The 27,292-nt window shown below is 47.7% G+C and overlaps 4 protein-coding genes across 4 annotated transcripts; 1 reads left to right on the top strand and 3 right to left on the bottom strand.

The window, feature by feature from the left end:
- Positions 1-3,040: 3,040 nt before the first annotated feature.
- On the bottom strand, positions 3,041-4,115 carry LOC137204034 (uncharacterized). The gene is made up of 2 exons (XM_067701371.1): positions 3,752-4,115; positions 3,041-3,669 (listed from the first exon to the last, which is right to left on the bottom strand). The coding sequence occupies exons 1-2, from the start codon at positions 4,113-4,115 to the stop codon at positions 3,041-3,043; spliced, it is 993 nt and encodes a 330-aa protein (XP_067557472.1).
- A 6,108-nt stretch (positions 4,116-10,223) lies between these two features.
- On the bottom strand, positions 10,224-12,014 carry LOC137204033 (mucin-22-like). Its single transcript, XM_067701370.1, has one exon. The coding sequence runs from the start codon at positions 12,012-12,014 to the stop codon at positions 10,224-10,226; it is 1,791 nt and encodes a 596-aa protein (XP_067557471.1).
- LOC137204032 (uncharacterized) lies at positions 12,011-13,315 on the bottom strand. The gene has a single exon (XM_067701369.1). The coding sequence runs from the start codon at positions 13,313-13,315 to the stop codon at positions 12,011-12,013; it is 1,305 nt and encodes a 434-aa protein (XP_067557470.1).
- A 3,815-nt stretch (positions 13,316-17,130) lies between these two features.
- Positions 17,131-24,769, top strand: LOC137203329 (uncharacterized protein C2orf78-like). Its single transcript, XM_067699223.1, is given in 6 exon segments — positions 17,131-18,183; positions 20,789-21,535; positions 22,815-23,540; positions 23,543-23,953; positions 23,956-24,347; positions 24,350-24,769. Coding segments are annotated over 6 exon segments (2,748 nt in total). The 5' UTR covers positions 17,131-18,083; the 3' UTR covers positions 24,722-24,769.
- Positions 24,770-27,292: the final 2,523 nt, after the last annotated feature.

The raw sequence follows: 27,292 nt of genomic DNA, 5'->3' as shown, positions 1-27,292 counted from the left end.
CGTGAATCAATTTCTCGAAGTAGGGTGTTCTGCATCAACGGAACTGCCTCAACAAAGGAACACCGTAGCTATGCCTCTTCGCCTGCGGCTATTCAAAAGCCTGCAGTGAAACAGGAAGAGCAGGACTTAAATTGCAGTAAGAACGCAAGCCGACTTTCTCTTGGAGGCAGGGTGACTTCAGGCAGGAGGTCCTAGATGGAATGCGAAGCCGAGGGTTTCTCTCAGTGAAACTCAGACTAGGGCAATGCTGAAGACTTCGAGGGCATGTGGGCCGTGCCAGAACGGTGTTCGTGAACGTGTGGGAGTGCAGGGGAAATTAAGCTGCTCCAAAAGACAGTGCAGTGCGTTTCCCTACACTCGGCATACACTGAGTGGCTCCAAAGGGCTACGGGCCTGGATGTTGCTTAGCAGACCCAGAGGGGCCTGTTGGTACTCAGTATTCCTGCCGGGAACAGGGTGCCCACACGAGCCTCTTAGGTCTCCATAAAACTGTGTTGCCATTAAGGATATGCAGAGCAGAGACCACGGCCTCATGGAAACTGCTGCACGTCTCTGCTTCTGCACTACAAATCAGGGCCTAACCTCCAAGCATGTGTTCATGCTGGGTGTCCCGTTAGTGACACAGCATGGTAAGATGCTGACTTCCTCCTCGAGCAGAGTGACTTCAGGTACGTGGTCCTTGAAGTTTTCAAAGCAGAGTGTTTTCTCATGGCAGCTCACACGTGGGCCATGACAAAGACTTCCAGGGCATATCGGACTCACCAGAATCCTGGGCCTGAGGCTGTTCAAGGGCTCTGGAAATGTACCTCTCCTTAAGGAACATGCAGTGTGTTGCCCAGCCCTCGGTACACACAGGGCCTCCGAAGGACCCACCAATGGGTCTCGATGTTTCTCAGCTGGCCCACAGGACTCTGGAGGTACTCAGTGACATTGGAGGGAAAATGATGCACACCCGAGGGGCTAGGCATCCTCTAAAAGGTACTTCCTATAAAATAAAGCAGAACAGCGACTAAGACCGCATGGAAACAGCTGCATGCCTCCCTTTCTGTACAAAACTTCCTGGGCACTTCAGACTCACCAGAAATGTGGTCTTGAGGCTGTTCGTGGGCTCTGGAAATGTAGCTCTCAAGGAACGTGAAGTGTGTTGCCCATCACTTGGCATGCACAGAGTGGCTCCGAGGGACAGACCAATGGGCCACGATGTTGCTCAGCCGGCCCACAGGTGTCTATAGGTATTCAGTGTCCTTGGAGGGAAAACGATGCACACACGAGGCACCTAGGAGTCCTTAAATGGGTACTTCCTTTAAAATATAGCAGAACAGCGACTTAGAACTCATGGAAACAGCTGAATGCCTCCCTTTCTGCACAGCTACTCATGGCCTAACCTGGAGGCAAGTTCTCATGTTGAGCTTTAGAGGTTGGCAGGCTGAGCCACACTGCTGTCATGGAAACACCTGGTTTAGCCAGAGGAAACTCATTTTTCTCCCAGATGCATGTGTACAGGGGCTACAGGCCTGTCAACAGCAGTGAATATCAGGTAGCTTCAAGGCAGTATGACTGCAGCCTTCAAAACGGGAAGCAAGGCTATTTCCAGCATGTCCCAGTTTCCATGGCCACATGCAGCATATATTCCTGTGGTTTCTAAGAAGTCAAAAGAGACAACAGTTTTCTCAGTGTTTCCTTCCCTGAATCAACTTCTCGACGTAGGGTGTTCTGCATCAAGGGAACTTCTTCTACCAAGGAACACTGTAGCTACGCCTCTGGGCCTGTGGCTATTCAAAAGTTTGCAGTGGAACATGAAGAACAGGACTTAAATTGCAGTAAGAACGCAAGGTGACGTTCTCTTGGAGGCAGCGGGACTTCAGGCATGAGGTCCTAGATGGAATGTGAAGCCGGGCACCAACACCATGAACACTGTCTCTATGGGCACTGTCACCATGAGAACTTTCACCAGGGGCACTACCACGATGGGCACTGTCACCATGGTATATGCCACCATGGGCATGGTCACCATGGGCACTGTCACCATGGGCACTGCCACCCTGAGCATTGTCACAATTAGCACTCTCAGCATGGGCACTATGACCGTGAGCATGCTTAGTGTGGTAAATGTCACCATGGGCACTGTCACCATAAGCACTGTCACCATTTGCACTGCTACCATAAGCACCGTCAGCACAAGCACTGTCACCATGGGCACTGTCAACATGGGCACTGCCACCATGTGCACTTTCACCATGGGCATTGTCACCATGGGCACTATTCCCACGGGTACTGTTACCGTGAGCACTGTCAATATGGGCACTGTCACCATGAGCACTTTCACCATGGGCACTACCCCAGTGGGCACTATCACCATGGTAAGTGACACACTGGGCAGAGTCACAATGGGCACTGTCATGGTGGGCACTGTTACCGTGGGCACTGCCACCATAAGCACTGTCACCATGGGCACTGTCACCATGTGCACTGCCACCATGGGCCCTGTCACTGTGCACAATGTCACAATGGGCACAGCCACCATGTGCAATGTCGCCATGGGCACTGAAACCATGGTCACTCTCACCATGAGCACTGTTACCATGGGCACTGTCACAATGAGCGCTCTCGTCATTTGCACTGCTACCATAAGCACTATCAGCATAAGCACTGTCACCATGGGCACTGTCAACATGGGCTCTGCCACTGTGAGCACTCTCACCTTGAGAACTGCAATAAGGAGAACTGTCACCATGGGCACTGCCACCACGAGCACACTCACCATGGGTACTATTACCATGAACAATTTCACCATGGGTAGTGTCACCATTTTACACTGCGACTATGTGTAATACCACTATGGGCACTGTCACCATTGGTACTATCATTGTGAGCACTGTCACCATGCATGTTGTCCCCATGGGTACTGTCACCATGCGCACACCACCATGTGCACTGTCACCAGGGGCACTATCACCGTGAGCTCTGTCACCACGGGCACCTTCATCATGGGCACTATCACCTTGAGCACCATCACCATGAACACTTTCACCATCGGCACTCAGACCATGTGCACTGTAACCATGTGCACTGCCAGCGTGGGCACTGCCATCAGGAGCACGATCACCATGAGCACTGCCACCATGAGGGCTTTCACCATAAGCACTGCCACCATGGGCACGGTAACCATGGGCACTATCACTGTGAGCACTCTCACCATGGGCACTGCCACCATGGGCACTATCACCGTGAGCACTGTCACCATGAATGATGTCATCGTGTGCACTGTCAGCATGGGTACTATCAATGATAGGACTAACACCGTAAGCACTGTCATCATGAGCAATGTCACCATGAGCAGCATCACGATGGGCACTGCCACCATGGGCACTATCACAGTGTGCACTGTCACCATGAGCACTGTCATCGTGAGCTCTTTCAATATGTGAATTACCACTGTGAGCACTGTCACCGTGATCCCTATCACCATGAGCACTGTTATCATGGGCACTGCCACGATGGGCACTATCACCGTGAGCACTGTCACCATGAGCCCTATCACCGTGAGAACTGTCACCATGGGAAGTATCACAGTGAACACTGTCACTATGGGCACTATCACTGTGAGCACTATCCCCTTGAGAAATATCACCGTGAGCACTGTCACAATGAGTACTGTCACCATGTGCACTGTAACCATTGGCACTATTACCGGAAGCACTATCACCATAAGCGCTGTCACCATGTGCCATGTCACCATGGGCACTCTCACCACTTTGCACTGTCACCATGTGCACTACCATCATGGGCACTGCCACCATGAGCACTATCACCATGAGCACTGCCACTGTAAGGTCTTTCACCATAAGCACTGTCACCATGGGCACTGTAACCATGGGCACTATCACTGTGAGCACTGTCACCATGGGCACTACCAACATGGGCACTCTCAACGAGAGCACTGTTACCATGAGCACTGTCATCGTGTGCACTGTCAGTATGGGCACTATCACAGTGAGCACTATCACCATGAGCACTGTAACTATGGGCACTATCACCGTGAGCACTATCACCATGAGAAATATCACTGTGGGCACTGTCACCATGAGTACTGTCACCATGTGCACTGTTACCATTGGCACTATTACCGAAATCACTATCACCATAATCGCTGACACCATGAGCTATGTCACCATGGGCACTGTCACCACTTTGCACTATGACCATGTGCACTACCACCATGGGCAGTCACCATGGGCACTATCACCGAATTCACTGTCACCATGGGTACTTTCACCATGGACACGGTCACCATGAGAACGGCCACCATATGCAATGTCACCACGGGGATTATCATCGTGAGCACTGTAAAAATGGGCACTGCCATCCTGGGCACTGTCATCATGGGCACTGTCACCATGAGCACTGTCAACATGGTCTTTGCCACAATGTGCACTCTTACAATGGTAACTGTCACCATGTGCAGTGTCACCATGTGCACTGTCGCCACGAGAAATGCCACCTTGGGCAATGCCACCATGAACACTGTCACTATGAGAACTGTAACCATGAGACCTGCCACCATGGGCAGTTTCACCATGAGTAATGTCAACATGGGTTTTGTCACCATGGGCACTGTCACCATGAACACTATCACCATGAGCATTGGCACCATGGGAACTGGCACCATTGGGCCTGTCACCACTAGCACTGTAACCATGGGGACTTTCACCATGAGCACTGTTACCGTAGTAACTGTCAGCATGGGCATTGTCACCCTGGGCACTGTCACCGTGGACACTGCCACAGGAGCACTATCACCATGAGCACTGCTATCGTGAGTACTATCAGCATAAGCACTCTCAACATGCACACTGTCATGATGGGCAATGCCACCATGGGCACTGTCACCATGAGCAGTGTCACAATGGTCTTTGCCACAGTGTGCACTGTTACAATGGGAACTGCCACCATGTGCATGGTAAACATGAGCACTGTCATCGTGGTGACTGTTACCATGGGAATTGTCACCGTGAGCACTGCAACAAAGGGCACTGTCACCATGAGCACTGTCACCACGTGCAATGCCACCATGGGCACTTTCACCATGAGAACTGTCATCATGGGTATTTTCACCATGAGCACCGTCACTGTGAGCACTATCTCCGTGAGCAATGTCACCATTGTCACTTTCACCATGGGCAATGTCTTCATGGGCAGTGACACCATGGGCACTGCCACCATGGGAACTATCATGGTGTGCACTGTCACTGTGAGCACTATCACCATGAGCACTGTTACCGTGAGCCCTATCACAGTGAGAACTGTCACCATGGGAACTATCACCATGAGCACTGTCACCAAAGCACTCTCATCATGGGCACTATCACCGTGAGCACCGTCACCACGAGCACTGTCATCGTGTGCACTGTCAGCATGTGCACCATCACCGTAAGGACTATCATTGTAAGCACTGTCACCATGAACACTGTCACCATGGGCAGCCTCACGATGGGCACTACCACAATGGGCACTATCACGGTGTGCACTGTCACAGTGAGCACTGTCACCATGCGCACTTTCAACATGTGCATTATCACTGTGAGCACTATCACCATGAGAAATATCACTGTGAGCACTGTCACCATGAGTACTGTCACCGTGTGCACTGTAACCATTGACACTATTACCAGAAGCGCTATCACCATAAGCGCTGTCACCATTAGCTATGTCACCATGGGCACTGTCAACACTTTGCACTCTCACCATGTGCACTACCACCATGGGCACTGTCACCATGGGCACTATCACCGAATTCACTATCACAATGGGTACTGTCACCATGGGCACTATCACCATGGGCACGGCCACCATGAGCACTGTCAACATGGTCTTTGCCGCAATGTGGACTGTTACAATGGTAACTGCCACCATGTGAAGTGTCACCATGTGCACTGTAACTACGAGCAATGCCACCTTGGGCAATGCTACCATGAACACTGTCACAATGAGAACTGTAACCATGAGTCCTGCCACCATGGGCACTTTCACCATAAGCACTGTCACCATGGGTTTTGTCACCATGGGCACTGTCACCATGGGCACTGACATCATTGGGAGTGTCACCACTAGCAGAGTAACCATGGACACTTTCACCGTGAGCACTGTCACCGTGGTTACTGTCATCATGGGCACTGTCACTGTGAGCATTGTCACCCTGAGCCCTGCCACCATGTGCACTGTTACAATGGGCACTGTCACTGTGAGCACTGTCATCGTGGTCACTATCACCATGGGAATTGTCACCATGAGCACTGTGACCATGGGCACTGTCCCATGAACAGTTTCACCATGAGCACTGTCACCATGAGCACTGTCACCACGCGCAATGCCACCATGGGCACTTTCACCATGAGAACTGTCATCATGGGTATTTTCACCATGGGCACCGTCACTGTAAGCACTATCTCCGTGAACAATGTCACCATTGTCACTTTCACCATGGGCAATGTCACCATGGGCAGTGTCACTGTGGGCATTGCCACCATGGGCACTATCACGGTGTGCACTGTCACCATGAGCACTGTCATCATGTGCACTGTCATCATGGGTACTATCACCATAAGCACTGTCACCATGAGCAATGTCACCATGGGCACTGTCACCATGGGCAGCATCAAGATGGGCACTTCCACCATGGGCACTATCACGGTGTGCACTGTCACTGTGAGCACTGTCTTCGTGGTCACTGTCACCATGGAAATTGACACCGTGAGCTCTGCAACCAAGGGCACTGTCACTATGAACAGTTTCACCACAAGCACTGCCACCATGAGCACTGTCACCATGCACACTTTCACCACGCGCACTCCCACCATGGGCACTTTCACCATGAGAACTGTCATCATGGGTATTTTAACCATGGGCATTGTCACCGAGAGCACTATCTCGGTGAGCACTGTCATGAATGTGTCACCATGTGCAATGTCCCCATGGGCATTTTCACCATGGGCACTGCCACCATGGGAACTATCATGGTGTGCACTGTCACAGTGAGCATTATCACCATGAGCACTATCACCATGGGCACTATCACCGTGAGTACTGTTACCTTGAGCCCTATCAGAGTGAGAACTGTCACCATGGGAACTATCACCATGAGCACTGTCACCAAAGCACTGTCATCATGGGCACTATCACCGTAAGCACTATCACCATAAGCAGTGTCACAATGAGCATTGTCACCATGGGCACTGTCACCATTTTGCACTGTCAACATATGAACTACCACCATGGGCACTGTCATCATGGGCACTGCCATCATGGGCACAGCTAACATGGCAACTGTCACCATGGGCACTATCAACACGGGTACTGATACCATGGGCACTATCACTGTAGTCACTGTCACCATGGGCTCTGTCATAGTGGACACCATCAACATGGGCACGGACACTATGTGCATTCTCACAATGGGCACTATCACCATGAACACTGTCACCATGGGCACTGCCATCATGGGCACAGCCACCATGGTAAATATCACCATGGACACTATCAACACCGGCACTTTTACCGTGGGCACTGTTATAGTGGGCACTGTCACCATGGGCATGACCACTGTGAGTAATGTCACCATGGGCACTCTCACCATGGGCACTGTCCCCATGGGCACCAATACCATGAGCACTGTCACTATGGGCACTGTTACCATAAGAAGTTTCACCAGGGGCACTACCACAATGGGCACTGTCACCATGGTATATGCCACCATGGGCATGGTCACCATGTTGCACTGCCAACATGTGAACTACCACCATGGGCACTGTCACCATGAGCACTGTCACCATAGGCACTGTCACCATGGGCACTCTCAACATGGCCACTATCACCTTGAGCACTGGCACTATGGGCATTTTAACCATTGGCACTTTCATCGTGAGCTCTGTTCCCATGGGCACTATGACCATGAACACTGTCACCATGAGTACTGTCACCATGGGCACTATCACCATGAGTATTCTCACCATGGACAGTGTCACCATTTTCAAATGACACCATGGGCCCTACCACCATGGGCACTGTCATCATGGACACTATCACCATGAGAACTGTCACCATGTGTACTGTCAGCTTGGGAACTGTCTCCATGGGCACGGCCACCAAGTGTATTATTACCATGTGCACTATCACCATGAGAACTGTCACCATGTGCACTGTCACTGTGAGCACTGTCATTATAGGCACTGTCACCGTGAGCACTTTATCCAAGGGCACTTTCACAATGGGCAATGTCACCGTGAGCACTGTCACAATGGGCACTGTAATCTTGGGCACTGTCACTATGGACACTCTCACCTTGGGCAATGTCAACATGGGAAGTATCACCTTGGGCATTGTCCACATTGGCACTGTCACTGTGGGCACTGCAACCGTGAGCACTATCACCAAGCGCACTGGCACCATGGGCACTGCCACCATGAGCAGTGTCACTGTGAGCAGTCACTGTGAGCAGTCACCATGAGCACAGTCATCATGGGCACTATCACTATGAGCAGTCTCACCATGGGCTGTGTCACCATTTTGCAATGACACCATGTGCCCTACCACCATTGGCACTCTCACCATGGGCACTATCACAGTGAGCACTGTCACCATGTGCACTGTCACCATGTGCACTATCACCATGAGCACTGCCACAGTGAGCACTAGCACCATAAGCACTGTCACCATGGGCACTGTCACCAGGAGCACTATCACCATGGGTAATGTCACCATGGGCACTGCCACCATGAGCACTGTCACCATGAGCACTGTCACCATGGGTACTGTCATCATGGGCACTGTCACTGTGAGCCCTATCACTGTGAGCACTGTGAGCCTGGGCGATCTCACCATGGGCATTTTCCCTGTGAGCACTGTCAACATGGAACTATAACCATGGGCACTGTCATGGTGGGAAGAGTCACTATGGGCCCTATCACCGTGAGCACTCTCAACATGGGCACTATCACCGTGAGCACTGTCTCCATGGGCACTATCACCATGAGCACTGTCACCATGGGCACTATCACCATGGGCACTCTCACCATGGGCAATGTCACTTTGAGAAATCTCACCATGGGCAGTGTCACCATGGGAACTTTCATCATGCGCATTGCCACTGTGAACACTGTCACCATGGGTACTGTGACTGGGCAATGTCACCATGGGCACTGTCACCGTGCGCACCAACACCATAGTGTACGTCACCGTAGGCACTACAACCATGGGCACTATCACCATGAGCACTGCCACTGTGAGCAGTATCACCATAAGCACTGTCACCATGGGCTCTATCACCATGGGCACTGTCACCATGAGCACTCTCACCATGGGCACTGGAACCATGGGGACTCTCACCATGAGCACTGTCACCATGAGCACTGTCACCGTGGTCACTGTCATCATGGGCACTGTCACCGTGAGCACTCTCACCATGGGCACTGTCATCGTGGACACTATCACCATGAACACTGCTACTGTGAGCACTATCACCATAAGCACTGTGACCATGGGCAATGTCACTATGGGTACTGCCACCATGGGCACTATCACCGTGTGCACTGTCACCATGGGCAATCTCACCATTGTGCACTCACCATGTGAACTACCACCATGGGTACTATCACATTGGGCACTATCTCCATGAGCACTGTGACCAAGAGCACTGTCACCATGACAATTCTCATGGTGACAGTGCTCATGGTGACTGTACACTCGGTGATAGTGCCCATGGTGGCAGTGCCCATAGTGACAGTGCTCAAGGTGATAGTGCCCATGGTGACTGTGCTTATGGTGATAGTGTTCATGTTGGCAGTGCTCATGGTGATATTGCTCAGGTGGCAGTTCCCATGGTGACAGTGCCCACAGTGATAGTTCCCATGGTGACAGTGCCCGCAGTGATAGTGCCCATGGTGATCGTGCCCACGGTCACAGTGCCCATGGTGACAGTGCACATGGTGACAGTGCTCACTGTGATAGTGCCTATGGTGGCAGTGGCCACGGTAACAGTGCCCATGTTGACAGTTCTCATGGTTGCAGTGCCCATGGTGTCACTGCCCATGGTGACAGTGCTCACAGAGATAATGCCCATGGTGGCAGTGCACATAGTGGCAGTGCCTATGTTGACACTACCCATGGTGACAGTGCTCTCAGTGATAGTGTCTACGGTGAGAGTGCCCATGGTTTTAGTGCATATGGTGTCAGTGCAAAAGACTGACAGTGCCCATGGTGACAGTACTCCCGGTGATAGTGTCAATGGTTTCAGTGCCCATGGTGACAGTGCTCATGGTTACAGTTCTCAAGGTGATAGTGCTCATGGTGGCAGTGCTCATGGTGACATTGCTCAAGGTGGCAGTGCCCATGGTGACGTTACTCTTGCTGACAGTACTCATGCTGACAGTGCTCATGGTTGCACTGGACAAGGTGATAGTGCCCATGGTGGCAGTGCTCATGGTGACATTGCTCAAGGTGGCAGTGCCAATGGTGACAGTGCCCATGGTGGCAGTGCTCATGGTGATCATGTTCACAGTGTCAATGCCCATGGTGACAGTGCTTATGGTGAAAGTGCTTACGGTGTTAGTGCTTATGGTGATAGTGCTCACGGTGATAGCGCCCTGGGTGACAGTGCTCATGGTGACAGTGCCCATGGTGACAGTGCTCATGGGGTCAGTGCTCAGGGTTGCAGTACCCATGGTGACAGGGTTCACAGTGACTCTGCCGATGGTGGTAGTGCCCATGGTGACAGTGCTATCGGTGACAGTGCCCATGGTGGCAGTGCCCATGGTGACAGTGTCAATTGTGACAGTGCTCATGGTGATAGTGCACACGGTGGTAGTGCCCATAGTGAAAGTGCCCATGGAGACAGTGCCTATGGTGAAAGTGCCCAGGGTCACACTGCCCATGGTGACAGTGCTCATGGTGACAATGCCCATGGTGATGGTGCTCATGGTTAAACTGCCCATTGTGACAGTGCCCATGGTGATAGTGCCAGTGGTGACAGTGCTTACGGTGAAAGTGCCCATGGTGACATTGCCCACAGTGATAACGCTCAAGGTGACAGAGCTCACGGTGATAGTGGCCATGTTGACAGTGCCCTTGCTGAGAGTGCTCATGGTGATATTGCTCATGGTGACAGTGCCCATGGTGAGAGTGCTCATGTTGAGATTGCTCATGATGACAACACTCATGGTGGCAGTTCCCATGGTTACAATGCTCATTGTGGCAGTGCTCATGGTGATAGTGCTTATGTTGACAGTGCTCCCAGTGACACTGTCAATGGTTTCAGTGTCCATAGTGACAGTGCTTACAGTGATATTGCTCACGGTGGCAGTGCTCCTGGTGATACTGCTCAGGGTGACAGTATGCACAGTTCCCATGGTGAGTGTGCCCACTGTGACTTTTCCCATGGTGACAGTGCCCACGGTCACAGTCTCCATGGTGAGAGTGTGCATGGAGACAGTGCACATTGTGACATTTCCCACAGTGAAAATGCCCATGGTGACAGTGCTAACGATGACAGTGCCAATGGTGACAGTGCCCATGGTGACAGTGCCCATGGTGATAGTGCCTATGGTGACAGTGCTCATGGTGACAGTGCCCATGGTGAGAGTTCTCATGGTGACAGTTCCCATGGTGACAGTGACCACAGTGACAATGCCCATGTTGACAGTGCTCACAATTAAAATGCTCATAGTGACAGTGCCCATGGTGATACTGCCCATGGGGTCAGTGCTCACAGTGAAAGTGCCCATGGTCACATTGCCCACTGTGATAGTGCACAAGGTGAGAGTGCTCACAGTCTTAGTGCCCATGGTGACAGTGCCCATGGTGATAGTGCTCATGGTGATAGAGCCCATGGTGACAGTGCCCATGGTGGCAGTGCCCATGGTGACCATGTTCACAGTATCAATGCCCATGGTGACATTGCTCATGGTGACAGTGCTTACGGTGAAAGTGCTTACAGTGCTAGTTCTTACGGTGATAGTGCTCATGGTGATAGCGCCCTGGTGACAGTGCTTATGGTGACAGTGCTCATGGTGAAAGTACCCATGGTGACATTGCTCATGGTGACAGTGATCATGGTGATAGTGCCCATGGTGACAGTGCTCATGGGGTCAGTGCTCAGGGTTGCAGTACCCATGGTGACAGGGTTCATAGTGACTGTGCCAATGGCGGCAGTGCCCATGGTGACAGTGCTCACAGTGATAGTGCCCATGGTAACAGTGCCCATGGTGACAGTGCTCACGGTGATAGTGTGCATGGTGACAGTGCACATGGTGACATTGCCCATGGTGAGAGAGCTCACAGTGAAAATGCCCATGGTGACATTGCTCATGGTGACAGTGCTTACATTGAAAGTGCTTACGGTGATAGTGCTCATGGTGATAGTGCTCACGGTAGCAGTGCCCAGGGTGACAGTGCCCATGGTGATAGTGCCCATGGTAATAGTGCCAACAGTGACACTGCTCAAGGTGATAATGCCCATGGTTACAGTTCCCATGGTGCCAGTTGCAATGGCGACAATGCCCACTGTGGCAGTGCCCATGGTGGCAGTGCCCATGGTGACAGTGCCCATAGTGACAGTGCTCATAGTGACAGTGCTCATTGTGGCAGCGCCCATGGTGAGAGTGCTCGTGGTGATAGCACCCATGGTGACAGTGCTCATGGTGATAGTACTCATGCTGACAGTGCCCATGGTCGCAGTGCTCATGGTGATAGTCACAGTGGCAGTGCCCACAGTGACAGTGCCCATTGTGATATTGCCCATGGTGATAGTGGCCATTGTGACAGTGCCCAGGGTCAGAGTGCCCATGGTGACAGGGTTCACAGTTACAGTGCCCATGGTGACAGTGCTCATGGTGACAGTGCTCATTGTGGCAGTGCTTATGGTTGAAGTGCCCATGGAGACAGTTCTCACAGTGGAAGTGCCCATGGTGGCAATGCCCATGGTGACAGCGCACATGGTAACATTGCCCATGGTGACCCTACTCAAGGTGATAATGCCCATGGTGACGGTGCCCATGATGGCAGTTCCCATGGTGACAATGCCCACTGTGGCAGTGCCGATGGTGACAGTGCACATGGTGACATTGTCCATGGTGACAGTAGTCACAGTCATATTGCCCATGGTGACAGTGCCCATAGTCGCTATACCCATGGTGACAGTGCTCACGGTGATAGTGTCCATGGTGACTGTGCTCATGGTGGCGATGCCCATGGTGACAGTACCGATGGTAACAGTGCTCTCGGTGATAGTGCCCATGGTGCCAGTTTCTACAGTGACAGTGTCCATGGTGGTAGTGCACATGGTGGCAGTGCAAAATGCTGACAGTGCCCATGGTGACAGTGCACACAGTGATAGTGTCCATGGTGACTGTGCTCATGGTGTCAGTGCTCATGGTTGCAGTAACCATGTTGACAGTGCTCACAGTGACAGTACTCACAGTGACAGTACCGATAGTGACTGAGCTCACGGTTATAGTGCTCACGGGAATATAGTTCACGGTATTAGTGCCCATGGTGACTGTACTCATGGTGACAGTGCTCATGGTGAAAGTGCTCGCGCAGCTTTGGATTTGGCCCCTCCTCTGCATGTAGGTCGCATGAGGGTGTCTGTTCTTCACTCAGGACGGGGTTAAAGGAGCCACTGATTCCGGGGCTCTGGCTCACTCAGGCCGTGTGGACTGAAGGGTATGGATATGGGGTGAGCCTGCGGCGGCAGAGGCCGAGATGATGTTGCACCTGCCAGAGGCGCGCTGTGTGTTCTCCCGGGGAAGTTGTCCCTGGATCACGGGACCCTGGCAGTGACGGGCTGCAGAAGTTCCCGGGAGGGGAGGTAGGGATAGTGACCTGTGCTCGCACACAGGCTTCTTGGTGGCTGCAGCAGCAGCCTTAGCGGCTCATGCCCGTCTCTGGGGTCCTCACTGATAGCCACGTCTCACGCCCTTCTCTGGAGCTCCTTTAAGCAGTGCTCATAATCCCCTCTCGTCGCGAACCAGGAAACAGAGGCAAGAAAGAGTCTCTTGTCTCTTTGGCAGCTGCAGACATTTCCGGACTCCCTCCTGGCTAGCCGTGGCACACTAACCCCTTCAGGCTATGTTCATGCCGCCAACCCCAGTCCTCTCCCTGCGATCTAAGCTCAGAAGCCCAAGTCTCAGCTCCCAGTCCCCGCCCTTCCCGGCGGGTGAGCAGACAATCCTCTGGGACTGGTGAGTGCTGGCAGGCACCGATCCTCTGTGCGGAAAACTCTCCGCTTTGCCATCCACACCCTGGTGGCTACGCTCTCCTCCATGACCCTGAAGCTTCCCCCCTCTGCCACCCGTAGTCTCTGCCCACAAAGGGGCTTCTAGTGTGTGGAAACCTTTCCTCCTTCACAGCTCCCTCTCACTGGTGCAGGTCCCATCCCTATTCTTCTGTCTCTGTTTTTTCGTTTTTCTTTTGCCCTACCCAGGTACGTGGGGGAGGTTCTTGCCTCTTGGGAGGTCTAAGGTCTTATGCCAGCGTTCAGGGGTGTTCTATAGGAGCAGTTCCACGTGTAGATGTATTTCTGATGTATCTGTGGGGAGGAAGATGATCTCTGCGTCCTACTCTTCCACCATCTTCTCCTGTCTCAATTTCTAATTTCTGAAAGTACCTTACATACACTGTTAGTAATCTTCACAACCATTTGAGCTGGGTAAACTGAGTCAGGAAGGTCAGAATTATTGAACGAATGAATGAATGAGTAAAAAGTTCAGTAGCTTTAACGTATCTGGGACAGTCATAGTCTAACCAATTTTCAATCCACAAGCATTTTTTACAATTCTGAAAACTTCCACATAATTGTAAATGGGACAATAGTAGTAAATTACTATTTGGATAAAGAAAAGATACAAGGTAGCACAACCTAGTTCACAAACTTACAATTAGGCACATTCAATTTGGTGCTAAGTCATAAAATATTCTTTTGCAATTTATGAAAAATATCCAATAGGCATGTAATGGCCAAAAAGTACAAATGATACAAATATCTATAGACATGACAATGTACAAATTGTGACATAAATCTATCAGAAACTAGAAAATCTATGTTGGTCTTATAGTTCCAGCTTGCTAAAAGATACAGGTTTTGGGTGGGAACACAAAAAAATCCAGACCTGGCAGGGTTTCCAGAAAGTATGGGAACTAGCAAAGAGTATGCCTCTGGATGGCAGTGGGTCCAACATGAAATAAAACAGTGCCTTAATCGGTATGTTGTATGCTGGGATGGAAAATATAGGAGCAAGGGATATTTGGAGAATCAGACAGCTAAGTATTTGACACTAACAAAATCTACCAGTATCCCATAGGGCCTCAGGTACCATGCAAGGGTTTGAGGGATTCCAGTATTTAATTAAATCAAAATGTGACAATGGGAAGAATTAAGGACAGCCTCAGGGATAGATGAACTGGGTATGTTGCAACAGGACATGTCTCAGTTAACCTGATGGGTTCAAAATGCAGGAAGTGGGTATACGGGACAAGACAATACCCTAACTGTAAGAATAAAGGTTTCGGTCAGGGTAGGGCCTCATGTTCCTAAGTGTTGAAATAGAGCTCTTTAGTTTCTTCCTCCTACATGTAAGATTCTTTTAGAGGTTAAGATGATGCTGGGCCTGCAAGCTAAAGTTAAATGGCTGGAACCAGGGAGGGAAACTAAGTTACATAGGCTCGGAACCAGGAAAAGCCTAACTAATGGTTTGCCTAACTAAATAGAATTGAATGTTGGAACTGAATATTTTAATACGTAAACATTTTACTGATACCAAAATGTGGCTTACCACACTCCCCTCAATCTCACACCGCCCACCCTAACCTGCAGTGGCTATGGGTCCCTTGATTTCCATGGAAATATAGAGAAAAGAGACACTGATCTGGCTTGCAGGTATTTAGTAAGTTGTTAGGCTCACATCACATACTAGTATCATGTAAGTAGGCCATCTGAAGTAGGAAGCTAAGGGGAAAAACCTTGAAAAACACTTAAAAGCTTAAGGCACATCTCCATACTACACCACCTTTCACAAATTTCTTCTCAGATAAGCATCATCCCCATCAGTGAAAAAACTAGTATCTCATAATAATAAAAACAGGCCTAAATATTAAATGTGTGTCTTTGGAGGTCCCATCTATGGGATATCTTCCTGGTACTAGAAAAGTCGCCAGGAAGATCAATCTTTGCACCCCTCCCTGAAAGCTTACCACCAAGGAAAATGACTAGATCCATAGATTTCCTCCCTCAAACCAGCTTACCTCAAACATAAATCATTAGCAACTCAGCCTTTACTCACATTATCACAGTCACAAGAGTGGTTAGGGAGCAAAGCACTAACCACGGGAACTAAAACAGAGGTCACCCAGGCCAAGTTGGGCTGATGGCAGATATCTGCTCCTTACGCTTGGGTGCATAATGCGACTCGCCACAATGCCTTTTTCACAGACCCTTTTTAAAGTTTCTCCACAAAATCCAACAGGTCATGTTCGTTCATGATGCTTCGAGATAAACAATCGTCAAGAGAAAAACATGCAATATGTCTTACAATGTTGCAGTCCTTAAAAATATGACAAGGAGATAACCATGTAGACAAAACCAGAGCATTTAAAATAATCTGTATTCTACAAACATACCAGTGAATGCTATTAATAAGGTAATATGACATAAAACAAAATGAGAAATATATCTAAGACTGTTCCCTTTAGTGTACAGAATTCATGGCAGTTGCTGCACTATCGAGCTACTTACATCTATGACTGTCTGTTCTGGTAATACAAAATGAGGCCAAAGTGTGTCAACTTGTTTCCCACAGAAACCAAAAAATCTACATGAATCACTTTTCTCCTGTGCCCTTTCACCTTATCTGCTCCCAGTTCTCCACGAATGTCCTCTTCCTTCTCTAATTATTCTCCTCTTCATTTTGCTTGGCCTTGTACCCAAGCATGCAAGACAGAGAATCCTAGAGGTCCAAGATTCTAGAGTGGCTGTTTGCAAGGGGGAGGAGATTACAGTAACTGCCACACTGTATATACTTCTGTGCAAAGAAAAAGGGACAGTATTCAGAATGTCTCTCACATATAAAAGAGCTGGATGGTAGGATACCTGTGTGGCCCAAAGAATCAGAACAACCAAAGGCTGGAAGAGGAAAGGTCTGCAACCAGCTCTGTCTGCTAGCTCTCTGGTATTTGCTTCCAACAGGCAGAGTATATTTTGTGAAGCATCAAGCACTGAAAAGAAGACTCCTGCTGCTGGAAGATGACAGCAAGTAACATTCATGAGGGTAAGAATGCAAGATCAAGGTTTGTCCTAGACACAATGCCCATAATGGAAAAAAAAAAAAAAGAAAGAAAGCAGAAGAGAAATGTTAGTCCAACCTGGCCCATCCTCGCCCTGCCCAAGGAAGGTAGGAGTCAAGGAGACGAAACTAAAAAAGAGCCTTGGACCACAACATTCTCCACAAGGTACACTCAACAAACTTCACCCTACTCTTTAACTAAGTTACAAAAAGAGCTTCTTAATCCCTACACTTGCTCCTTAAAAGCTGCTATAAGTTCACTAATTAGACAGAAACGATTTCAGAACAACTGTAATAGTTCAAACTAGATGGCTCTTTCCTTCCAAAGGATATTAATTAAGATATATATAGCTCTAAGTATATGATACATAAAATATTAATACTCTGTAGGATATAAGTAACTGTTAGTAAATTATATTAATGAATGTCTGTAAGAAATGTTGCAATGATTTTCCTAATGTAGGAGCCTGGGGGAGGTAAATTGGTCTTCTAGGATTTCCTCCCCAGAGCTCAGAAATTTAGGTGTTGTTTTAGCTATCCTACACTTTCTCCATCCACCCCCGCCTTCCTGTTGGGGATCAGACCTCCCTATTGGCTATCTCATACCTTGAAACTGCCTGCTTTGTGACATCATTCTCCTACCAAACCCACTACCACTTGGTAGAGTCTTGGGGTTTCCGTGGAGTTGTCTGTAAATAAATTTGGATCATCACAAGTGACCAGTGACCAGTAACCAGTGACCTTTGTACTGGACACATGCGCCATTCAGCTGCAGCCACTCAGAAATGCTCTGGTGTTGTCTCCTCATCCCTTGTATCTGCAGTTGATGCTTCTTCTTCTTCTCTGACCATGTCAGGTAAGAAAAGAAACTTTTCGAAGTTTTTCATTAGATTTATTTTGCCCCTAAATTTACTAGTAGATTCAAAATAGCACGGAATAATGAGGGAAAGTATTGAACTAGAGCTCTGGAGACCTAATTTCAGTTTTGATTTTGGCATTTACTAACTGTGTGACTTTGGACAAATCATTGACTCTCTCAGAAAGCCTGATTTTTTCCTTATCTGTTACATTAGGATAATACATTGGTTGACCACTCTGATCCCTTTCTTTTCTAATATTGAGCCTTAAAGGGTACCCATGTAGAAAATGAAATCAGAGACTTCTCAAGAGTGTTTCAACAGAAAGACAGAAAAGCCAGGTGACAAAGAAAACTAGCAATATATACCAAGATGTTTCATCTCTACTGGTCTCCCTCCACTAATATTTCGACTAGTTGAAAAGAGAAAACAGGGAGAGAGGATGGAGAGTACTCGGCTATAGGGAGGTCCAGAGTCAAATGTAAGGAAGTTTAGGATAGTTTTCATCAACTTTTCACCAGAAAAGTCATACTCTGTTTTTTTTCTTTTACTGCCTCTCTGAATACAGTTGGTACTTGACAGTTTTGAATATAAATATCTTAGAAATATGTTCTAGAAATGATGCTTCCTATATACAAGAAACCAAAGTGGTTATCTAGGGGTCTGCTTTTCAATGTTTTATTCTTTCTAATTTTTAAACTATGTAGATGTTTCTCCAATTAAAAATTTTAAACGATATCTTCTAAATTGAATCAGAAGGACTATTTCCTTTGTGTGATATGTAGGTTCTAAGGCAAGGTTGCTTTTCATCTTTACAGTTCTTTCCTTCCTAACACAGAGAGCACATTGATCAACAGCCATCATTCATTTTTAGATCTTAGCTACCTAAGAAGAAAAAGTCAAGCCACACATCTCTAATTCCACATTGAGGGAATTCGCTGGCGGTCTAGTGGTTAGGACTCGGTGCTTTCACTGGCAGGGCCACGCGGCACGGCAAAAAAAAAAAAAATTCCACATTTATCTAGAACGATATTGTGGAGTCCTTTCAATGTTCTTACGTTTGAAAATCTCTTTTAATTGGATTCTAGTGATGATGGTGTTTTTAGGTTTTGGGATGTCATCTTCTTGGATGCTGAAGATGATTATAATCTAAGCTCTAGGATAAATACAAAAACCTTCTTGATACTTTTTAAGCTTCCTTTCTGCTTATTATATATTTCTATTCTTTGAAGCATATATTTCTACCAGGCTTAATACCTGTTACTTGCTGTGTAAAAATATGAATGAGCACAATAATGAAATTCTTTTACACTTATTATTTTGCTGTTTGCTTTGTACCAGTTTTCACTGAAATACTTGCCTGCATATATTGTGGCTACCTATACATTCACATTGATTGAATTTTGTTGCTTGTTATGCATTTTTACTGATATAGCTTCTCTGTCTGTATGTATTGGCTAGGAATTCATTCAAAATCACCTTCTATCGTGTTTTTTGGTTAATAGTATTCACTAAAATACAGTGGACAAAATTCACTTTCATAACATTGCACGTATGGTACAGAAGGTCATTTGTTAGTAAACTCATTATGCTTTGATACTTGCCACATACCCCAGTTTTCATAACTATGTATTTTGTTTTCATTATGTAATATGTTTTTCATGATTTTTCTTTGTCTTTCTAGAACTTATTGCATCTTCCTGCATATAAATCATACACAATATATCAGTTTATTCATGTATTAATTATTACTGCTATTATTATTGGTGGTGGTGTTATAACCACTTTATAGATGAGTAATCTGAAGTAATCAGATAACTTTTTTCTTTCCAAAAGCACTTAAGAAATTCACTTTCGGGTAATCATTTTGAGGTAGGATGAGAAACCAGGCTTGAAGAGGGTAAAAATGACTCTTTAAATTTACCAGGTGGACTGAGCTATATGTGAACTCTAGGTAATAGCGTGGGAACTGCACAAGGAAAGTGAGACACTGAAGATTACAATGGTAATAGCTATACTGTTTTCTAATGGACAAAAAAACTGCCTATAGTATAAGTTCTATTTCTCCTGCTTTCTGGCAGTATCATGCTCAGAGTAACGTCCTGCCAAGGAAGTCAGGATACTTAGGTTCTGAAACCTGGCTAGGATACTAACATAATGAGAGAATTTGAACAAGTCAACCCGACCTCTCTGAGCCTCAGTTTCCTTCCTCATGACACTGTGAAAATAGAAGTTCTCTAAGGACCTCCTAGTTCTAAAATGCTTCCAGTCTAGGAAACAGCATAGAAGTCAATACTAGCGCAGGCTGAAGGGAAAGATAGGGTAGGGAGAAGGTTGCTTCCAGCCTAGAGAACAATGTCTGAACCATACCACTTGGGTCTTCTGCCCATCTGTGCCCAACATGGGAGCACAGGCAGTTAATACAGAAGAGTGTAAAACTGCTCAGTCCTTACAACCATCATAACGGTCTGATTTTTGGTTTCTCAGTAAGTATTGACATTAGAGGTGTCCTGAGAGCAAGAATCTTAAGATAATGCTGTTCCTCAAACATAGTGAGAATTTATCAATCTCCCTGATTTTTTCATTACCCTCTTGTTCTTACAGAAAATTTCCAAAATCCACCTGTACTTGGAACTCTAAATTCTCTGCAGCACTCTCTTCCTGTGGTGAGGAATGCAACTTCCCTAACAGGAAGTGTCTGCAACTTCTCCAGAGTCTCTGCTCCTGCCATCAGTTCGGCATCAGCTACGGCTACCTCTTTCCAGACACTCATGGGTAGTGCCTACCTTCACCAACAGTCTAGCACAACTATGTTATCTGCAGTTACTGACCAGAGCCAGATCTCCACTTCAGCTGCTTCCTATCCAGGTGTTCTTGACTGGGACATCACAGGAAGCACTGAAAAGAATTCTTCTTCACTCGGAGACTTTACTCTGGCCATCACTGACCAGCACACAGCTGCTTCCTCCATGTTTATGGCAGCCCAGTATGATAAAACTGCAGACCCCAATAACATGGTCCCTCTATATCCATCACTTTCTGCCAGGCTTGCTCAGGGAACACCACCTCAAATTCCCAATCAGGGACACAGCCTGTCACTTCCCTACCAGGAAGGAAGCCAGGTATATTACTATAACTAAGGCACATTGGGGTCTTTACTGTATGGAGAACTTGGCTCCTGCATGCAATCCTATGGCTCTGTGTCATACACATGAAGTAGGGCCTCTGTGCAACCAGAAATGGTAATGGTACTAAAGGAGATTCAACCCACAAATATCCAACCACCAGCTTCCACCTCTGGAATCTACTACCCTGTGCCTGCTCAACCCATCACAGAAACAAGTTTTCAAGGTGAGTACAAACAGCAAGAAAGTTGAACAATGAGGTCAGCATTAAAAAATGGGGTCAAGTCTACAGCTGGAAAGTGGTGTACAGACAGGTAGAATTTAGATCCTGAGCCTTTAATAACCACTACCTTCGCTCAGGGCTCTCTGTTTTTAGACTCTATATTAGAACACCTAGGGCTTCCCTGGTGGTGCGGTGGTTAAGAATCCGCCTGACAATGCAGGGGACACGGGTTCGAGCCTTGGTCTGGGAAGATCCCACATGCCGTGGAGCAACTAAGCCCATGTGCCACAACTACTGAGCCTGCATTCTAGAGCCCGTGAGCCACAACTACTGAAGCCCACGTGCCTAGAGCCCGTGCTCCGCAGCAAGAGAAGCCACCGCAATGAGAAGCCCGCACACTGCAACCAAGAGTAGCCCCCGCTAGCCACAACTAGAGAAAGCCCATGTACAGCAATGAAGACCCAGTGCAGCCAAAAAAATTCATGCATAACATAAATAAGTGCAAAAAAAATAAATAAAAATAAATTAAAAAAAAAAGCACACCTAATTGAGGTGGGAAGGTGGGAGGGACTCTCTAAAGGTCATCTATGCTACATGTACAAGAACCCCGAGAGCATACCAATAGGTACCACATTTTTCACTGTTGTAGCTGATCATTCCCCCTGTACTACCACAGTGTATCACTCCCTTCCCTGATCTACTGCTAGAGTCTCATTGGAAGGTGTTTCAGATCTCTTATTATGATAGTGCCAGTTTACCTGTCCTCACTTCCTTAAATTATACGAGGATTTAAGACCTTGTGGTCCGGGATCCTGTCCAGAGCAAGTAGGCTAAGACTCTGTCTTTGTTTATATGTTTCATCAGGAAGGGCTCTACTCCCTCTCCTAGTTCATGGTGTGAAGTGTTCTTAGCCTTTCAGGAAAGTGGGGAGAATTGAAAGGACTCTATATGAGAATGCTAGGCTTTGTAAAACATTTCATTTTTAAAAAAATAAGACTCATTTTTTATTTAACTTCTAACAATCCTATGAAATACAAAGAAAGCCAAGAAATCAGTGACATGAAATGATCACCAGTAAGAATTACAACAGTCTCCGCTTATCTCGTAGCATAGGGCACTGTCTGTGATTCTTAAGAAGAGTTAGTAGAAATGCCTTGCCCATCTTGCCCCTAAGCACCAACACAGCAATCACGTAACTTGAAAGGTACGTGATTGCTGTGTTGGTGTTTAGGGGGAGCATCTCACTTACCAGGGAATGACTTCTACCTTGATTCCTTTGTAGGGATGGAGACTTCCCTGGTGATGAAAAATTCCCTGGGATTGCAGCCTCCAAGCCAGACATTTTGTGTGACACAAACTCAAGAACTCCCCAAGTCCTGCAGGGGCAGAAATATTCAGATAATTGAGAGTAACCCACCACCTGAACTTGGGGACATTTCAGGGACAGCTCCAGTCCAGAGTGCCAGTAGTCTCCTGGCCCTGCCTCCAGCTCCAAGCCAGGGAAAAATAGACAGGAAGCACTTGGAGGTTATTACAACCAAGCTTTCAAAGCCTCTGGATGCCTACCAGATCCCAAGAGAAAACCAAGAGCCTCCACTACTCCCTTTAGATATCCCTGATATTCACCAGCTCCTGGCCTGCACGGATCCCCTCAGCCAAGAGGAGAAGCCTGGTTCTGAAAATACTGATCTGGGAAAGAACAGCCTGAGTCTTGAGGACCGAGGGACAGTTGAAAATGGGATGGAATCTAGCAGTGGTTTTGCAGATATTACTACACTGGCGGAGGATATTCACCTTCCCCAGCTCTTTAATTCTTTGAAAGACCTTGATCAATCCAAAGGTCCCAACGTGATCAAAGCCAAAGACACCAGAGCCATTAAGGTGAATCAGGTGCAGGAAAAGACAAGTGTCATAAAGGTTCCCTCTGATCAACCCAGGAAGAACAAACATAAAGCCTCTGAGCCTATCAGTGGTGCTCCCAAGGCCAAAATCCAGCCAAAGAATCCAGAGGGGGAGAAGTGGTTCTATGCAATGCTGCAGTCAGTGACAGGGCTCCTGTGAACATGGTCAAGGATTCTAAAGGCAAACCTCAGAAAGCTGCATCCAGAAAGATCAGCAAAATGAAGAGCCATGGACAGGAAAGGACCACAAGGACCAGAGGAAGAAAGAAGGCTGAAGAGAAAAAGCAGTCAGGGAACAAAGTCAAGGCAGAAGAGAAGCCAACAATTCCCCAGACGAAGCGAAAGCAACACCAAACTGAGCTTATCCAAGAGAGCTTTAAAAAGCCTCGAACCTCCATAGGCATGCGCATGCTGGAGTCTGTGAAGGTTTTTCATGCACTGGGGAAGAAGAATGATAAGAGAACTGGGCTCTCCTCCTGTTGGGTCTTGGGAAATTCAAGCAAACCTAAAGACCCCCAGCCACCCCAGCTATCCAGCCATGGCGGAATACCCCATGTGAGGGTAAGGGTCCTGAGAAAACTCAAGTCGAAGCCCAGAAACCAGACAGCAGTGCTGAAAGAGAGTGTCCGTCTCCACCCCAGTATGAGCTGCTGCCTCCTGGGAAGGTCAAGTTGATATATCTGCCTTTTTCTGCCTGGGACAAGCCTCAAGCTCAACCTGCTCCTCGGAGGCCACAGTCTCTGGCCTCACATCGGCCTGCTGTTGCTGACTGTGCCCACCCTGCTTCTACTAACTCAGCTCAACCTGCTTTAGTGAGTTCATCCTAGCCAGCTCCTGCCTCTTTGCCAGGTCCTGCCAAACCATCTCAGCCAACTGTGACCAACCCAACCCAACCCAACTGGGTTGGACCGACCGTACCCAGCCTAGTGTCCCTCAGTCTGCTGCTCCTAGGCCTGCACCCTACAAAACTTCATCTTGCACTTCTCTCCAGCAAGAGCCTGTTCCCCCTGCTGTGACTAAGCGCCAGTCCCCAGCCAAGCTCCAAACCCCATTTCTACTCCAAGACTTCAGCAAGCAACCAGTTCCATGGAGGGAACGCAATGTTCCTGAGGCAGTAATGTCAAAGCCCATCGAAAAAGAGCAGAGGCCAGAGCGGGAGGTCATGAAGAGGCGGGCCCAACAACAAGGTGAGAATGCTGCCAAATACACCTCTTTGGGGAAACTGCAATTTTTCATTGAGAGGGAAAAAGAAATGGAAATTGCTGACTACTACGGATATTTAAAGTAAGAGCTGCTAGGATTGTTGGTGCCACCTTGGGGACCAGCTGTTCTTCCATGTATAGATAAGATAGGTATAAATTTCTCTATTTATTTTGATGTATTTTCAAACAATAAAACTGAATAAATAAATGTAATAAAATTAATAGGTGAGTAATAAAACTTTTGAATTTTGAGATGCTGCTAACTGTGGTGTGTGTGTTTTTTTTTTTTTTTTTTTTGATGGGGTTGGAATCAAAGTCTGCATGAGAAAGGAAGGACTGAAAGTTGGATGGGACAATGAAGGAAAGGGGTAAAAACTGAGGAAAGAAAAAGGAACTTGGCCCAGGGCTAGGAAGGCCAAAAGACATTTATGGATTTATGAAAGGAAGCAGGAGTGAGGATGAAATGGCAGAAGTAAAAAGCAGGGTCAGAGGTCAGGGTTGAAAGAACCAAATCTGAGTAGAGTTGAAGATGACAGAAGGTGACTCTAGGTTTACTAGGAGAAATAGAAAAGGTCTCTTGGGGAAGTTGGCCTTAAGTCTCACAACCACCAGATAGGTATTTAAGAAAACAGGAGGTTCAGGACACATCTCTGAAAGGTTTGAGTTGCCTTATTCAGGTGTGATTATAGTGGGGGGATAGGGAAATCTACGAGAGAGGTGGCTAGGGCTCAGAGTTATCCTAGGGGTAGCTGACAACAGGGGCAGAACCAAGGGAACTGCTGCATCAGGAGGCCCACGAATAGGGCCTGGTATGTACATCACCCTGTACTCAACACCTAAGCACCAGGGCAGCTAATGCACTATTCAGTTAATCCTGGCAACGACAGGCAAGGCCAGTATTCCTGTGCCACTTCACTTAGAGAGGTGCAGCAAAGGGCTGAGGTCACGTCGCATGTGGAGGTACAAGGCCTCAACTGGAGGCCCAAATGCCTCCGAAGTCCTCAGTATTTACAAGTGCCTGCAGGCGGCCAACCTGGCTTTCAGAGCACAGCATCCTGAGGTTACTGGTGGACGAGATCAAACTTCTGGACGGGCCTAAATATTATCTTGAGGGGCTTCCTCCATTGACCAGGGCGTGTGCCGCCTTCTGTAAACATCACCATCAACTGAAACGCACAAGAAAAATCCGACGGAAGCGTCCACTCTCACGGGTGAAAGCGGTGGAGGCACGCACACTGGGCAGTCGCTCCAACAGCCACAGGACCCAGGTGCCCAGCGGTTCACGGGTTCCCTGGGAGGCCTTGTGGGGCAGGTCGAGGGAGTGAGGATGGGAGAGAGTGGCAGGGGTGGGCGTCAAAAGGAATATAGTGGGGAGAAGGGAGAGATGGAGACAGTGGATAGTGGATAGTGACCATGGGAAAACTGGCAATTTTCATTTTCAAAATTAATTTTTTGAGATGTTATTCACATGCCATAACATTCACCTTCTGAAACTGCAAATTCAGTGTCATTTCGTACATTCACAAGCCTATGCAACCATCACCGTCATCTAACCCATCACGTTTTCATCACCCCACAAAGAACCCCACGTAACCATCAGCAGGCCCTCTTCATCCCCTCCTCCTTCAGTCCCTGCAACCATTAATTTCCTTTCTGTCACTATAGTTTTGCCTTTTCTGGACATTTCATGAAATAATACAAATGTGACCACCGTGTGTGGCTTCTTTCACTTAGCATAATGTTTTCAAGTTCGTCCATGTCGTAGAATGTGTCAGTACTTCATTCCTTTTTATGACTGTATAATATTTCACATATACACCACATTTAAAAAATCCATTCATCCATTGATGGGCATTTGGTTTTTTTACACTAATAATCTCCATTTATTGACAGTTTATTCTGTGCCAGGCAGCACCAGGCTAAGTTACTGACCTTATTTCACAGATGAAGAGGCCTGGAGAGTGTGAAGAGTTTGCCCAAGATCAAGAGCTAGTAATTTGGGGAACTGGGGTTTGAACTCAGGCGAACTTCAGAGGTAATAAATTCACATGACAGAACATTAGAAAAGGTACACAAGGGTATTCAATGAAAAGTCACCCTTTTCCCCACGTTCCCCAGCCACACATTTCCCTCCTCAGAGACATCTGCTTTTGCCATGCTGTGGATCCTTCCAGAGAACAATTTATACCTCAACATGTATGTATCACAATTTATTGACTAACCTGTCCCACTGATTTGAAATGTCACTTTTATGGTATAATAGATTCTTTTTTTTTTTTTTTTTTTGCGGTACGCGGGCCTCTCACTGTTGTGACCTCTCCCGTTGTGGAGCACAGGCTCCGGACGCGCAGGCTCAGCGGCCATGGCTCACGGGCCCAGCCGCTCCACGGCATGTGAGATCTTCCCGTACCAGGGCATGAACCCGTGTCCTCTGCATCGGCAGGCAGACTCTCAACCACTGCGCCACCAGGAAAGCCCTATAATAGATTCTTATACATATTTATATTACTCTTTTCAGAGCTGTCCTGACTCTTTTTTGCCTATCTTTTATGTTTTCCATTTCTCTAAAACTCTTTTTATCTTCAAAAATAATTTTTCCTTTTCCTGTTTGTTTCTCTTAAGGTATTATGTTCATTCACTCATATGATTTTATTTAA

The sequence above is a fragment of the Pseudorca crassidens genome, chromosome 12, assembly GCF_039906515.1.
Source record: "Pseudorca crassidens isolate mPseCra1 chromosome 12, mPseCra1.hap1, whole genome shotgun sequence".
NCBI lineage: Eukaryota > Metazoa > Chordata > Mammalia > Artiodactyla > Delphinidae > Pseudorca > Pseudorca crassidens.
Note: the sequence above shows the minus strand (reverse complement) of the source record. Positions and strands in the feature narration are given on the sequence as shown.

Coding starts and splice junctions, on each gene's coding strand:
- LOC137204034 (XM_067701371.1), bottom strand. CDS start 4,115: ATGGTAACAGTGCACATGGTGACAGTACTCATGGTGACAGTGCCCACA. Junction 3,670..3,751: donor CATGGTGACAGTGCAAAGTG/GTGAGAGTGCCC, acceptor CAATGGTTACAG/TGCACATGGTGACAGTACTC.
- LOC137204033 (XM_067701370.1), bottom strand. CDS start 12,014: ATGAGCACTATCACCGTAAGAACTAGCACTGTAAGCACTTTCACCGTA.
- LOC137204032 (XM_067701369.1), bottom strand. CDS start 13,315: ATGGACACTGTCACTGTAGAAACTGGCACCATGGGCACTATCACCGAG.